The sequence below is a fragment of the Molothrus aeneus genome, chromosome 5 (assembly GCF_037042795.1).
Source record: "Molothrus aeneus isolate 106 chromosome 5, BPBGC_Maene_1.0, whole genome shotgun sequence".
In the NCBI taxonomy this organism is placed as follows: domain Eukaryota; kingdom Metazoa; phylum Chordata; class Aves; order Passeriformes; family Icteridae; genus Molothrus; species Molothrus aeneus.
The window spans coordinates 55171314-55185091 of record NC_089650.1 but is presented as its reverse complement, the minus strand read 5'-3'; the positions used below and the strand labels follow the sequence as shown (position 1 = coordinate 55185091).

The window sequence follows — 13778 nt, the reverse complement described above, 5'->3', positions numbered from 1 at the left end:
GCCCCGCCGTCCCCGCGCGTTCGCCCCGCGCGTTGGTGGGGGCGGCCCCGGGATGGTCACTCCGCGCCGGGCCTCGGAGTGTGGCCCGCAGCCGCTGTCCCCAGGCGCTGTCCCCAGGCGCCGCTGCGGTTGCTCGGGGCGCGGGGACCCGTACACGCACATCTATCACCCGCACTAACGCGGAAGGAGGGGATTCCCCGCACAGCCCGCAGAACGGGACGGAACGGCGCGGGCGTTTCCGTGCAGGAGCCAAGGGGAAGATCCCGGGGAGCTCCCTCGTTCACAATGCGCAGGGAGGAGATTTCCCGGACAGCCTGCGGGACGGGACGGAGCGGGAGTTTCCGTGCAGGGCTTAGGAGGGAAGAGACCGGGGAGGCACGGGAGCGAAATCGCTCGGGAGCGCAGCCTGGGCACGCCTCCAGCGGGGCACTTCCCCGCCCCGCCCGCCGTGGGGTGGCGGCGGCCCCGGTGCCGCGCTCCCCTGAGGGCTCCGCTGTGTCCCCGCTCGGGCCGTCGGGCTCCCCGCGCCCGGGGCGGGCACGCGCGGCTCCCGCTGGCGGTGACGTCACGGCCCGCTCCCGCCTCGCCGCTCCAGCCGGCGGGCGCATCCCGCGGGTGCGGAGCGGAGCGGAGCGGAGCGGGCTCCGCGCCACGGGCGGCAGCGGCACCGCGCTGTGGAGGCCGGCAGGCGCCGCCTCCTCCCTCCCTCCGTCCGTCCGTCCGTCCCTCGTTCCCGCCCGCGCCGCTCTGTCCCATGTTCGGGCTGGGGAAGCCGGCGGGGCAGCAGGAGCTGGGCAGAAGCGGTGGGCTTCCGAAGATGGCGTCCGTGGGGGATTTTAACGTACTCAGCTCCAGCATCCCGGCCACCAAGGTGGAGCTCACCGTGTCCTGCAGGTACGGAGCCGGCTCACGGCCGCGCCACCCGCTCGCCCCGCGGCGTCGGAGGGGGCGGACGGGCGGGGGCCGCTCGTCCCGGGCTTGTCAGCGGAGCGGGCAGGAGAAGGGCGGCGCGGGACACCCTCCGCATGCCCCGCGCTGTGCGGGGCGCTCTCCCCCCTGCCCTCGGGGCGTGCCGAGCGCGGGCAGCCGGGGATGCCGGCGCATCCTCGGGCACAGCCGGGCGCAGCCCGGGGCCGGCTGCCAGCCCGCTGCAGCCCGCTGGCCGCGCACCGGGCGTGTCCGCCGCAGGGTGCTGCCGCCGGGCCCGGGGGCCAAGCGCCGGCTCCGGGCTCTGCCGAGACGGGCAGCTGCTGCCGCCGCCCCGCACCCTGCCCGCGCCGCCGCCGGGAGCGGGAGTCAGGGCGCGTTACCCGGCAGGTGTTGAACTTCTGGAGCTGTCCCAAGCGCCGTGATGGGGACGGAGACCTTCCGTCCGCAGCAATCCTGGCACGGGTTCTTCTAGGCTCTCTTGCGAAACTTAGGAGTACGGGCGTGTTGTGCTGCCTCGTCATGTTTTATCGTAACGCTGCTGCCGAGAAATTGAGGGAATGCCAACCCGTAACACCAAACGTAGTGTCTGGTTTTGTTCCTTTGACGCTTGTTTATCGGTATTTCAAAAGTCCTGTTTTCTCCCGTGATGCAGAGGTTTTCTCATTAGAGGTCTAAAAATAGTTTTATTTGTGCGCTTTTTTATTCGTGTCTTCGTTCACATTCCGCGACTTCCTTAAGTATTTCCTAGTAGTTGCAAAGTGGTGACGCCTTTCGCCAGCAGAGTTGGCAGCTTCTAGCGGAAAATTTGAACTGTCAGTGTATTTCCTGATGGAAATGCGACAGAGTTTCTTCTACAATCCGTTGCTTCATTTTGTAATGTAGCTCCCCATTTTATAATGTTGCTGTTTACCTGTAATACTACCACGATAGAACGGCAGTGCTCTAAACTTAAATTGTCAGACCACTCCCTCTCTTTCCTTAGAAAATAAAGTCTGATTTGATGTTTTATCAAGTGTGAATTTCAAAAGAAGGCTGAAGCAGTGAGGAATAGAGTAAGATTAATTTTTTAATACTGAAACAGTCACCAGGCTGACATATAAACACCCGTTGTACTTGCTGTCTCTGCAAGGTTCACAAGCACCAACTGTTGTCTCAGGAAGGGTGTGCTGTAATGTGTAAAAACAATCCAGGACCTTTACTTTACTTTTAAGTTCTTCAGATAGTCTGTCACAGTTACAGATGCCAGAGCACTTATGCTGAATTTGACCCAATTTGCTTAGTATGGGAGTTCCTTTAATTCCAGTATCATTTGTGTATACCTGCCATGTTTCACAGTAATCCATCAGATAGTTACATAGAAATGCAGGTACAGAACACAGTCAGTCGATTCTGACCTTACCTGTAACTAATTTCAGTATGTAGTTTACAGCAGCAGTTTCTCTGTAGATGTTGTTAAAAGCCATGTCAGTTTTGTTAAAACTTTATCCTTTGTCTTGATGTCAAGTGCAGAAGGATGGGAATTCCCATGGAGATTCCTTTCTTCTGTATGTGCTGGATGACACTTTTTGATTACAAAATTATGCTTCAGAGCAGAGTATAAAATGAGTGACACTAGGGCAGAGATTAATGGTTAACACATTTGTGATTCATCTGTAAACACATGCATTGGCTAAAGCTTGTGAAATGTGGTGTTAAATGAAATTGTGAAAGACTGCAAGAGCAAACTGCAAAATTCAGAGAATGCTGAAAATTCTATAATAACTAGCAGTTGTGTATTCCTTAATACCTGGAGAGAAATGCTTTTAACAACAGTTTGGGTCATGATGGCTTTTTTCCTTGATATTTGAAGAGTTGTAGGACCAATGTGGTCACTAATTTACATCAGCAATTGTTAGTTGATAACTATCATTTATTCCTAGATTTTTTTTTCTTGGGTTTTTCTTTTTATTTGGCTTTGGGGTTTTTTGTTGTTGTGGTGATGTTTTGTGGGGTTTTTTGGGCGGGTTGTTTGTTTTTTGTGGGTTTTTGCTCGTTTTCCTTGTAGGACATGAGGGAAGTTCTTCCAGTTTATACAGGTAGTGTAACTTGTGGTCAGTGAAGCAGTGCCCACTGTTTGTCTTACAAAGTAAATTTGTGACTCTTCTTCCCTTTGTTCTGTCTTTCTGTCTGTCTTATTCAGTAAGGATACAGTTTCTATTCCTTCAGCTCTCAATTCCATGTGGTTTATTTGTCAGAATTTCCCAATTTGCCTGCATCCTCATAATGCCAGTGTTGCCAAAGTATCCAGATTCAGCACTATGTAGATGGCATTGCACTACTTGATATTCTCCAAGCCACCCTGGTTTAGCTTCAGGGTCACATCAGGTAGCCTTTAGGAGAAATGCATCTAATGGGATGAGAAATTCTGTGAAAATTGTAAAATCCAGGAGTGTTTTGGTTGTCAGGCCATGTTCTTTATGACTAAAAATTTTTTATATCATCCCCATAGCTTTTGAATGCCAGCATTAGCTGTAACTTTAAAAAATGCTAGAAAAGCAAGAAATTAATTTAATTCTAGTTATTACTACTCAGTGTCTATCAAATAAAAACTTCACAATTCTTTCCTGACTCTCTAAGATGTAGTCTTAGAAGCAGAAGTCTTTGACTCAAGAGCCAGCTCTAATCTGGCAGAAGAAGTTACATATGTATCCCAGAGGATCCTCTGGTGTTGGTAATTGTCCACTGTAGTCTGGATCAATTGCTGTAGTAGCCATCTCCCTCTGCACCCTGTCTCTCCCTTCTTCACATGTGCTGAAGGGCTTTTATGATCTGATGAAAATGTTACTGTCACCTGCCATGCAATCTTTATTTGTTGCTGCCTGGCATAATTTTGCACAGTTGTCATGTGGTGAAGGACCAAGACCTTGTCCCTGCAGTCTGTGTGAAAGAGTGGAAATAGGCTGCACTCTCTCCTTTTACTCACTATGTTTTCCAGCCCAAAGATTCCTCTTCCTCTACAGGGGTGTTTGCACTGCATGCAGGTTATAACCCTGTGTCTAGACAGGACTCTTCTCTTACCAGCTGTGTGTGGAAGCTTGTGGTCTTATGTGAGCTTCAGGTAAGCTTCAAGCCATATACCTGTCATCCTGTTTTCCCTCTGCTGATATCCTCCACTGATTCCAATCTAGTTAAGTCTTGGAAAAACTCCATATTCTGTTCCCATCTTCCCTCTGTTAGTGCTGTTACTATGTGTTGACTGAAGAAGTTTATCTAAGGCTGAGAACTGCAAGATTGTGGTTATGTATCTTGAAGTTTGTGCTCTGTGTGAGCATACAAAATTCAGTGTAGCTTAATGGGTTCAAGTTTTTAATTTTTTGTATAAATATATATATTTAATATATAATGTATAATGATGGTTTCTGTTTATCATGGTTACTGTGTGGACAGGCCTAGGCTTTTTCCTGTAGTACGTGATAATTCTGCAGCCATTCTACAGTCTTACGTTAATAAAAAAGTCAAGAGTTTTATTATATCTCATGTTAATATTTATTTATGGACTTATCAATCAGAATTATCTTATTGAGAGTGGTTTTTTAATACCTATAACAAAGTGAAGCTGTAGTTTTATCATTTGACTTCTAGTAGTGTATCAAAGATGACGTGGTTATTGGAAAGATGGTTCTAAAATATTGACAGAGTGCAGGGTCACTTTGCTAATTCAGAACGTTTGTTATGATAATTCTGCTTTGAAAGGCTTTATGTTCAATCAGGCAGTGTGTCTTTATTGGTCTGGGTTTATGTTGGACAAACTCTCCACTGCCTGTGTTCCCACAACAGGCGTTATGTGCATAAAGGCACCATAAACACCTGTCACAGTTAATTCAACAGAAACACACTTGGTTGCCCATGCCTGTTTTGGATCAGTCCTATTGCACTTCACAATTTGTACAGAGTCTAACATTAATGAATGAGCAGAATGGAATTAAACAATCCCTATTCTCAGTAATTGAAATTATTCCATTTCAAGTTTCTTGCACAAAGAAAGCATACCACTTCAGAATATTTTTTTTGGTTGGTAGTATGAAAGTCCTTACCAGCCACTTCCAAGTGTTTGCAATACCTAAAAGTATGTTTAAGTATATCTTTGACTGTCCTAGGCATTGATCTCTGGCAAGATCATGTCTCTCCAGCCACCATACTTACCTTCTGGTTTTGTTTTTTTAATATTAATAATTTGTTAGAAGTCTCTGTCACAGAAAGATATAACGATAAAGGAGATATTCATAACAAATTATTCAAGCTTGTATTATTCAACTCTGTATAGTAAAAATACAGAATATAAAATTAATTTTGATTGTAAACCTGGTTTTCTTCTTCCTGTTTTCTTTGGGTATGTGTTTCTAGATTGGATTAAAAGTCCATGAAGTGGTTATGTGTGACTGGCAACAGAAGGTTGATCTTACATTGTTTTTTTTTTCTTTGAAATGATACTGCCTAGAGAACCAGCTGGTTTCAGATGAGAAAAAACATTAATGGTTTACAGTGTCCATAGTCATGGAGATGTATTCCTGATAGAGTGCAAGTTTAGTTTTCACCTGTGTGTCTCTATTGTTTGAAATTTAAACATGCAGCAGTGTGACTAATAGAATTCAAAGCAGATTGTTTGCACTATAGGTTCTGTCCAGCGATAGCTAGTGATGGAAAGATGGATGCTAGTGTCTGTACAAACATGGGGTTCCATGGGTGAGTGTCTGAAGGAGAAATGGGAGTTAGTGTCTTTGAAATGGGTCTTGGTGCCTCTGCCAACCTCAAGCTGCAGAACCCAGACAGTTTGACCCCTGAACTTGAGGGTAATAGACAGATGGGTCAGCACAAAGTCTGTTGCAGAACCCACATAGCCCAAATTTCTAAACTCTGGATGAAAATGACACGTTCAAGGGGGGAATGTGGTAGGTGGTTTGGGAAGGCTGTACCTTCCTAGTACTGCAGCCACTGGGGAAAGGAAGAGGTCAACATTTGGCTGGGATTTTAGGATAAAAGGGGGCTGTGTCTTCTGAAGCCTCAAGAGAGAGAAACCCCACGGGCATGAGGCCGAGTGGGCTCTCTCCCTTTATTCAAATAATGGCATAGGACTCCTCTGTCTCCTTCATGGACAGTGACTTTTCATGGAGTGATTTTCCACACACAAGGGACAGGCTGTTTTAACCTGCCCCTGAGATGGGGTAATTTAAAGTTCTTACTAGGTCCCTCGTGGTGGATTAAAGTGAAACAAGAATGAGTGACCAGTGTGTATACACATGGCTGGTTTATTTCAGAACAGTTTGGTTACATTGCAAAGGAGGTGTGTATCTGCTTTGGTTATTATTAATAGAAATATATAAAAGTATAACAATATCACTTAGGAAAATGTACAAGGAAAAGAAAGGGTAAGAGTACAAAAGAAGAAGAAAGATATCACTACCCGTGGATCCAGCACTGAGACTTGATTGTTGCAATTTTGTTGTCTTTTGGTCAAAGTTGTGGTCACAGTCTTTATCTGTTGGGGCTGGAGAAGTTCCCCTGTCATGGTTTGGAATGGGAGGAAATACAGGGAAGTGATGGGTGGGAAGAAAAGATTCAATGGGTTAATATATTCCCTGGCTCCACTCCCGGGGAAGGCCCAGGTGCCTTCCCTGAGAGTGGAGCCTTACACTATGAAATACTGTGGCTCATGCACAGTCTGGGAGTGCTTCAGGGGACTTTGAAGGTTTGTGGCCCCTTCTAAGACATGACTGCTGTTTCTCATGACTGCACAGGTTGAGCCAGTTGTGACTTACCAGAAGGAATGAATACCTTCAGGCTTACCTGTGAGTGTCCTGATACCTCCCCCAGGGGGTGGTTTTACACTTGAGTCTCATCAGGAGAGGATGTTGGCATGATAAAAAGCATTACCCCACCTTGCAGGATCTGCTTCTTACTGGCCTTTTGGTGTGGTGTGGTCATCCTCTGGTGGCTGGGTGTGCACGTCCTCTGCACCTGGGCTGCTCTTAGAAGATCAACGGTTTCACCACACACCCCAAAATTCTTCTCCTCCCCTTTGTTTAAGGGGTGCGATTCTGGCCTCAGCAAAGCACCTGTTGCTTTTGCAAATCGGATTTTTGAGTCATTAACCTTTAACATGTCAGTTCTCATGCAGGCTTCAGGTTTCACACAACCTTGGGAGTGTCAGGACTTGTCAGGTTTTGTCTGAACGTGCCTTTGCCTACGTGGAGCTTTGTTTGGCTTTACTTAGCTGCAAACCCAAACCTACTCTGTTTTTTCTCTAGTTACTGGGTGGCTACTGCTTAGTTAGTTTCCTTTTGGCTTGTCCTTGTATAATTGTGTGGTATAACCATATTTCCTTCAGCAGATAGTAGTAGCTAGTAATTATTATGTGTATAATGATATATTTGTGACCCTGACAGAATGGTGCAGTGCAGAGGAGCATTGTCATGGTGTGATAGCAGAGGCTTTGCAAGCGGGGGCACAGGATGGGGGTGTGGCAGCAGAGGGTGAAAAGAAGGTACTGAGGACGTTCCCCTTGCTGGGGACCCCAGTGCTGTAAAGAGTCACCAGTGGTTGGTAAAGAAGGGCAGTTGGGGAGCTGGGCAAAACCAAAAGTGATAAAGGAGCAGGTCTCAAGCAGATGTAGTACAGGCTGTATGTGGTGTACAGTAAATGTGGATGTAGAATGGAGTTGCAGATGAATGAAGTCAGGGCATGTTAACTCAGCTGGGGGTCCTTGGAGTGGGAGGAAGAGGTCATCAACATCATTCTCCTTCTGAGACCACCTCTTCCACCCCTGCCACCACTGAAAACTTCATGGTTGTCCTCAGACAGGAGGTGGGACACTGATGGTTGGCTCACTGTAACACCCTCCCTCAGCTGAAGCCCACTATCCTAGGCCTCAGAAAGGTGCCATACAGGAAGGCCTGGCAGCAGGAAAAGATCTAGGAAATGTGCAATAACTATTTTTATGAAGACCCTCTGTGGTAGTATTATTTTTCTCAATTTTTTATCTGCCCATCTGAGCAGTGGCTCACCGACCAACAGTCCTGCACTGGCAGAGAAAGGATGAATATTACACTGATGGTATGTACTTCCTTTTAAAATTACTTCTTTGAGGTATACCTTTTAAAAAGTTGTTTCAGAAAAACTACAAAGCCAATCTAGGTTTTATATGCTGTTATACATTAATGAAACTCTGTATTAGATGTATTATACACTCCTAAAGAAATCAGATCTCACGTAGGGCAGCACACCCATGGATTTGGATGGTCTGAATGAAAGTAACTGGAAAGGAGTGGTGAGTTGGCACTAGATTGAAAAGCTCTTTTGACCACCAGCAGTCATTAGTGCCATTTCCCAGGATCCATCACCAGAAGCTCAGAGCCAGAAACTGTTTACCTGCCTAGCCCTAGCAATATAAATATGATGGTTTGTTCTGTTGGTTTCAAATAGAATTTTGGGTTGGTACTGAAGCAGAGTTCCACCAGTTTGTGATAGTACTAATTGGTCTTTTTTTTAATATAAACTGGGATAGTCTAAGATTATGTTTAGGTCTGTTTCATCTGCACAAATGTATTTTTATAACTCAGTACTTTCCATCTGTTCCACAGAATTCCTGTAAAACTATTGCTGTGTTAGAGTAAATAAACTTGGCAATTCCTTTCGGGCTTTTTAGCCCTCAGGAGCAATCAGCAGTTTAATAGAGGTTTCATCCTAAAATTGTTTGTGTACATCTAGCCAGAGATGGCTGTGGGTTGTGTTGAAACTCATGCAAGCAGTGCTGATCTTACCCTTCTTTCTCATTGCTTCTCCCCTTTTTTCCCCTTATGGCTTCTGAATCAATATATCTTGACAATGAAAGTTGCTGTGAGGCTGAAAATTATTTGTTTTCTGGTGAATTACTTCTCCAGAGGTTATGAAGAGGTATTGTGAATGTTTTCTTAAGCTTGCACATCAGAGATATGTTTGCTTTATTTCCAGTTCTTCCAGTGCCCTGAAGAGTGGAGATGGTTTGAACAGAAATGAACAGGTCATCCTAATTGCCTGTTAGTCAGCAGAGTCACTGTTGTCTCACCTGTGAGCCTATTGTAAGAAAACCAGTTATTTTGACAATAATGTAAAATTCTGAGAAATTGTCTGATCTGCTGTTAGGTCCAGGGCATTTAGAATCTAGAGATCTGGAGGCTAATAGCTGGCTTTGTTGTGCTCTGACAGAATAGAGAAGGAGAGGGTAAATAGCTGTGCAAGAGTGACTACTTAAGCTGCCACTGAGTAATTTGTGCAATTGCTCTGCAGGTAGGTCAAGTGGGCTCTTCACTTGAGTGGACTCTTTGGATCCTATGTCATCTTAGGACTGATCCTTGCAAGTTCAGTGGTGCCATTAAGGCTGAGGGGTAGTGCCTACTGGGTAATAATACACTTATGTTACAATTAGTACTACAATGGGTGCTATTCTGCACATTAAAAAGTGATTAGGATGCTCATTTCGTTATCAGGATCTTCTGTGAAAAAGTGATGTGGGCCCATCATTAAGTGAGGGAAACAGAAATGCTTTTATTTAATGAACTAGGGACAATTCCTTTCCCCATGGATTGATAAAAGCATGAGAGAAGTAGTGTGTGCTTATATAATACAAATATGATAAACTGAAAACGTATATTTTCTAAAAATTATTTTGCATGAGTGACCAACTTCTGTGTTTGCAAACTGCTGAGTGCTTTATTTCACAACCAAGAAATCTTTGCATGCATTTAAATATAAGTCTAAAGAGGAGGAGAAAGCCATTGCACCCAGACAGATTTTGACAAATTAATCTGAAGTGAACCACATATTTATCATTAAAGATGTCAGAGCTGTTGAAAGCAAAGTAAGTCTTTTTCCAGTCAATACAGATTTTTAATTTTTTTAAAAATTTGAAACTAGAAAAGCAGATTTTAAACTGCTCAGTTCTGTAGTTACTGTGGTCTGTTCTTCAATGCCAGAATTCTATAATTTCTGACAGGGGAATTGGATTTACTTCTGCTTATCAGCTTGGTGTAACAAAGGCTTAAAAAAATGTACAAAGAAGAAAGTTCAGATATTGATCACTAAAATAAAGTAAAATTTGAAGGAAAGGGTATGTGGAGAAAGAGGGTAAATGCTAATATTTAGCATACATCTGACAACATACACATAGGGCATAGTGGGTTAGAGATTGGAGGAAGCAGCAAAGCCTGTGATGGTTCCTGGTGAGCCACCACTGCTGACTAGATCAGTGAAGCATCTGATTTATACATGTGACTTGTTTTAGGTTCAACAGTACAAAACACTTGGCATTAGGAGGCATTTCTTTGCTGAGAGGGTTTAGGTGCTGGGACAGGCTTCCTAGAGAGGTCGATGCCCCACGCCTGGCAGTGTTTAAGAGGCATTTGGGCAGTGCCCTCAATAATGTGTTGTAACATTTGGTCAGCCCTGAAGTGGTTGGGCCTTTGGACTGGATGATCATTTTAGGCTCCTTCTGACTGAAACATTCTGTTCTAAAAAACTTCTTGAGTACTGGACTTTTATTTTGATAAATTTTTATGGAGTTTATGAAACTATGCAAACAAAGATAAATATGTTTTAACTTTATCTTATTTGATGATCTCTTTCTTTCCCACCCTGGGGAAATGGCTCTCATTATACAGAAAAAAAATTATCCCAGCATTTCCAGTATTATTGCCATGGCTCCTATTAATTTTTTTCCCCTTAGACATCTATGGTGTTGCAACTGTTTTGGAAGGTCCACACCAGAATGGGCAGGTGCAGAATGAATTCCTTCAAGATCTGTGCTAGTAGAATAATGCTTTCTGCACAGATGTTCCCAGACTTCCTTGCTATAGGTGTTTGATATACATGTTTTTCGAGAAAAAAGTTTTGTTTTTTTTTCCCCTCTCTCATAATTGATAGAAATTCCTTTTCTATTTGCATTCTTTATCTGCAAGACTTAATGGACATAGACAAAAAATATACTCACCAAGTTCATTTAAAATACAAGTCTGTTTCTCTCAATACTTTGGTTAGAAGAAAGAAAAAGAAGTTTCAGATATTTCTGGTTTCTGAGTTTGTGAGCTTTCCTGAGACAAAACAGCTTACTACTGAAGACAATGCTTTTCTCACTAAAAATACACACTTTGTATTGCTCAGCATGTTCAGAAAGTGCCATTGAAAATTAAGAGCACAAAGACCACCTAAAGTTCTAGAAATACATTCAGTCTGCTTTCTGGTTTGTGTTACCATTCCTTGGAGATTGTCCTATGCACAGTTACTGTGTAGTTTTCTTATATTTAAGGGAGCACTTTGATTGTTATTCCCCTGAAATGAAAACACACAAATGAAATTGAGCTGCCTATTGAGGTGTTAGATGATTTACTGGCCAAATCAGACTCTTTTTTTATTCCTTTTTTTTTCCTGTTGGCACTTTTTCTTTAAAGTTCCTTTTGAAATTGGCTGCATTGCTTGAACAGCTTGCCAATTTCTTACATTACTATTTTGGTTGGCTCTTTATGATTTGGACAATCAGGCATGCTGCAAACTTTGCTGAAGACATTGTTTATTTGTAGGAAAGTATGTGAAGGGTTGAACTGAGGGTGTTGCAAGTTGTACTAGTTCAAAACCACAACTTCATTGCACAGACTTGTGGTGTTGTGAGGTCCCCAGGACAAGGTCAGAGATGAGAATTTGACTCCATGTTCTCAGAAGGGTGATTTATTATTTTATGATACTATATTAAAAGAAATTACATACTAAAACTATACCAAAGAAAGAGAAAGGATACATCAGAAGGCTAGACAAGATTGAATAATAAAAACCCATGAATGACCAGAGTCCTGACACAGCTGGACTGGGATTGGTCATTAAGTCAACACAATTTGCATGGAACCAATCAAAGATGCACCTGTTGGTAAGCAACCTCCAGACCACATTCCAAAGCAATCTGATCATTATTGTTTACATTTCTTTTCTGAGGCTTCTCAGCTTCTCAGGAGAAAAATCCTGGGCAAAGAAGATTTTTCAGAAAATATCATGGTGGCACAAACTGACCTGAATTACAGTGTTAAACTTGGGTGTCTACCCTGCAATCCTTTCAGGGATACTGCTTCTGTAGAAATGTTCTTAACTCATTAGATTCTTTATTTTTAGATTCTTTAGGATTCTTTAAGAACCTGTAGATTCTCATCTACAGATTCTTACCTCCTTTTTATGCTGTTCCTATGGTGCCTGCTTTTTGCAGCTGCTGGAAGTACCAGGATCTACTAAGCTTTACAGTACCAGGCATTCTTTATGTTAGGATGTATATGGGAAAATAGAGGGGAACAAAACTTAAAAAGGAACACAAAAAGATTAGGAAATATCTAAAGAACTCAAAGCACCTTATCTCAGTATAAGCATGACTGAAATTGCTTAATCATAATCTACATTGGCAAGCACTAACATAGCAATTATAAGGTCACTCTATGGTCATTATGCAGAGAAATTAAAATTGTTTGGAATTCTAATGGTGAGTATGAGAGGCCTGTTCCAAAATCTAATGTACTATTTATTCCATATAAGTCTAATTTTGAGGGTTTGCTGCAATTCATTTTGGGATAATCCAATTCTAGTTACCACGAATTAGTGATGTATCTAGATATGTAAAATTAAGGAGGAATAGGAGGCAATTTTGATTTTGGGTTGGCAATTCCAATATTGCAGAACTTGCTGTACTGCCTTTTAAAGCAGTTTGTAGTGATTGTTGTCAACTACTGATTTGGGTTCACTGATTTTCCTGAGTTTCTTAATACTTCCAATTTATATTTGCATGATTTTCATCAAGGTAAGATATGGTTTCACTGAGTATAATTGTATGCATAAAAATTACATTTCTGAATTGACTAGAGAAGTTCAGAATGATTAGTGTGTGCAGAATTCAGGTGTATTCACAAGTAGTAATATTAAAGCTAGTGTGTACTTTAGCTAGGTTAAGTAAAACAGATCTGTCCAATGTTCTTTTCAAGCTATTTTTTTGTTCATATTTCTTGTTCTGAAGTGTGAACTTGGCAATACCTAAATTTAGAATACAGTATCTTTTCATTGCTGAAGTCTTAATTGGACCACTTAGAACACCTGTATTGAACAAAATATTAATGTGCTTTTCAGCACTGTTCAGTAGCATAGAAATAATGTAATTTAGATCTGAATGAGAGTAGTTAATAGTGACCCTTGAAGAGGCTCTACTAGTTATTGAAAATAATCAGCTATAAGGGATATAAACTGGTTATTTAATCCTTCCATTTGCTCTGGGGTAGGATCAAAGCCCTTTACTAGAAATTGTAGCTATCTGACATGTTTTTGAAGACAATGGATATTTCACATCATGTCTCCCACCTTTAACAGTGAAAGATGTTAAAACAATGGAATAAAGTTCAACTTCTGTGCCTGTGGTGCAGAAGATTCAATTTATGGTTAAACCTGTTCCTACTTGCTCTGTCTGCGTCGAGGTCAGCTTCCATTTGTAGCAGTATTTCCCTCATAGATACAGTCTATATTCCTCTGGTTATTTCTGTTTTCACTGAACTCCAGTGGCTCCATATCTGTCTTAGATTGCAAGAAATTGGAGTGTCCAAAACACTATTGCTTGAATTGTTTGTCAGTATTACGAAGAGCAGATGATTAGTCTAAAATGACATTTTTGTTTGTGTATTCCAGTATGCCTTTTCCCAAAGGACAAGAGTCCTGACTTGCAGTCAATTTGTGGTCAACTGTAATGTCTAAGGCTATTTTTGACATAACTGCTGTATATCCAGCTCCATGTAGATATGCTGCATTTTTGCTCTTAAGCTAAT

The 13778-nt window shown here is 42.7% G+C and overlaps 1 protein-coding gene across 3 annotated transcripts in view; it reads left to right on the top strand.

The window, feature by feature from the left end:
• The first annotated feature begins 643 nt into the window (after window positions 1-643).
• CPNE8 (copine 8) overlaps window positions 644-13778 on the top strand; it is a 71580-nt gene continuing 58445 nt past the window's right edge. For 2 of the 3 annotated variants that reach the window (XR_010783686.1, XM_066549798.1), the window contains exon 1: window positions 644-894. Coding sequence is in view for 2 of the 3 variants with exons in the window: in XM_066549798.1 (XP_066405895.1) it covers window positions 755-894 (140 nt within the window). In the remaining variant the exon portion in view is untranslated. The remainder of the gene's footprint in view (window positions 895-13778) is intronic. The other variant, XM_066549797.1, reaches the window with a different exon arrangement.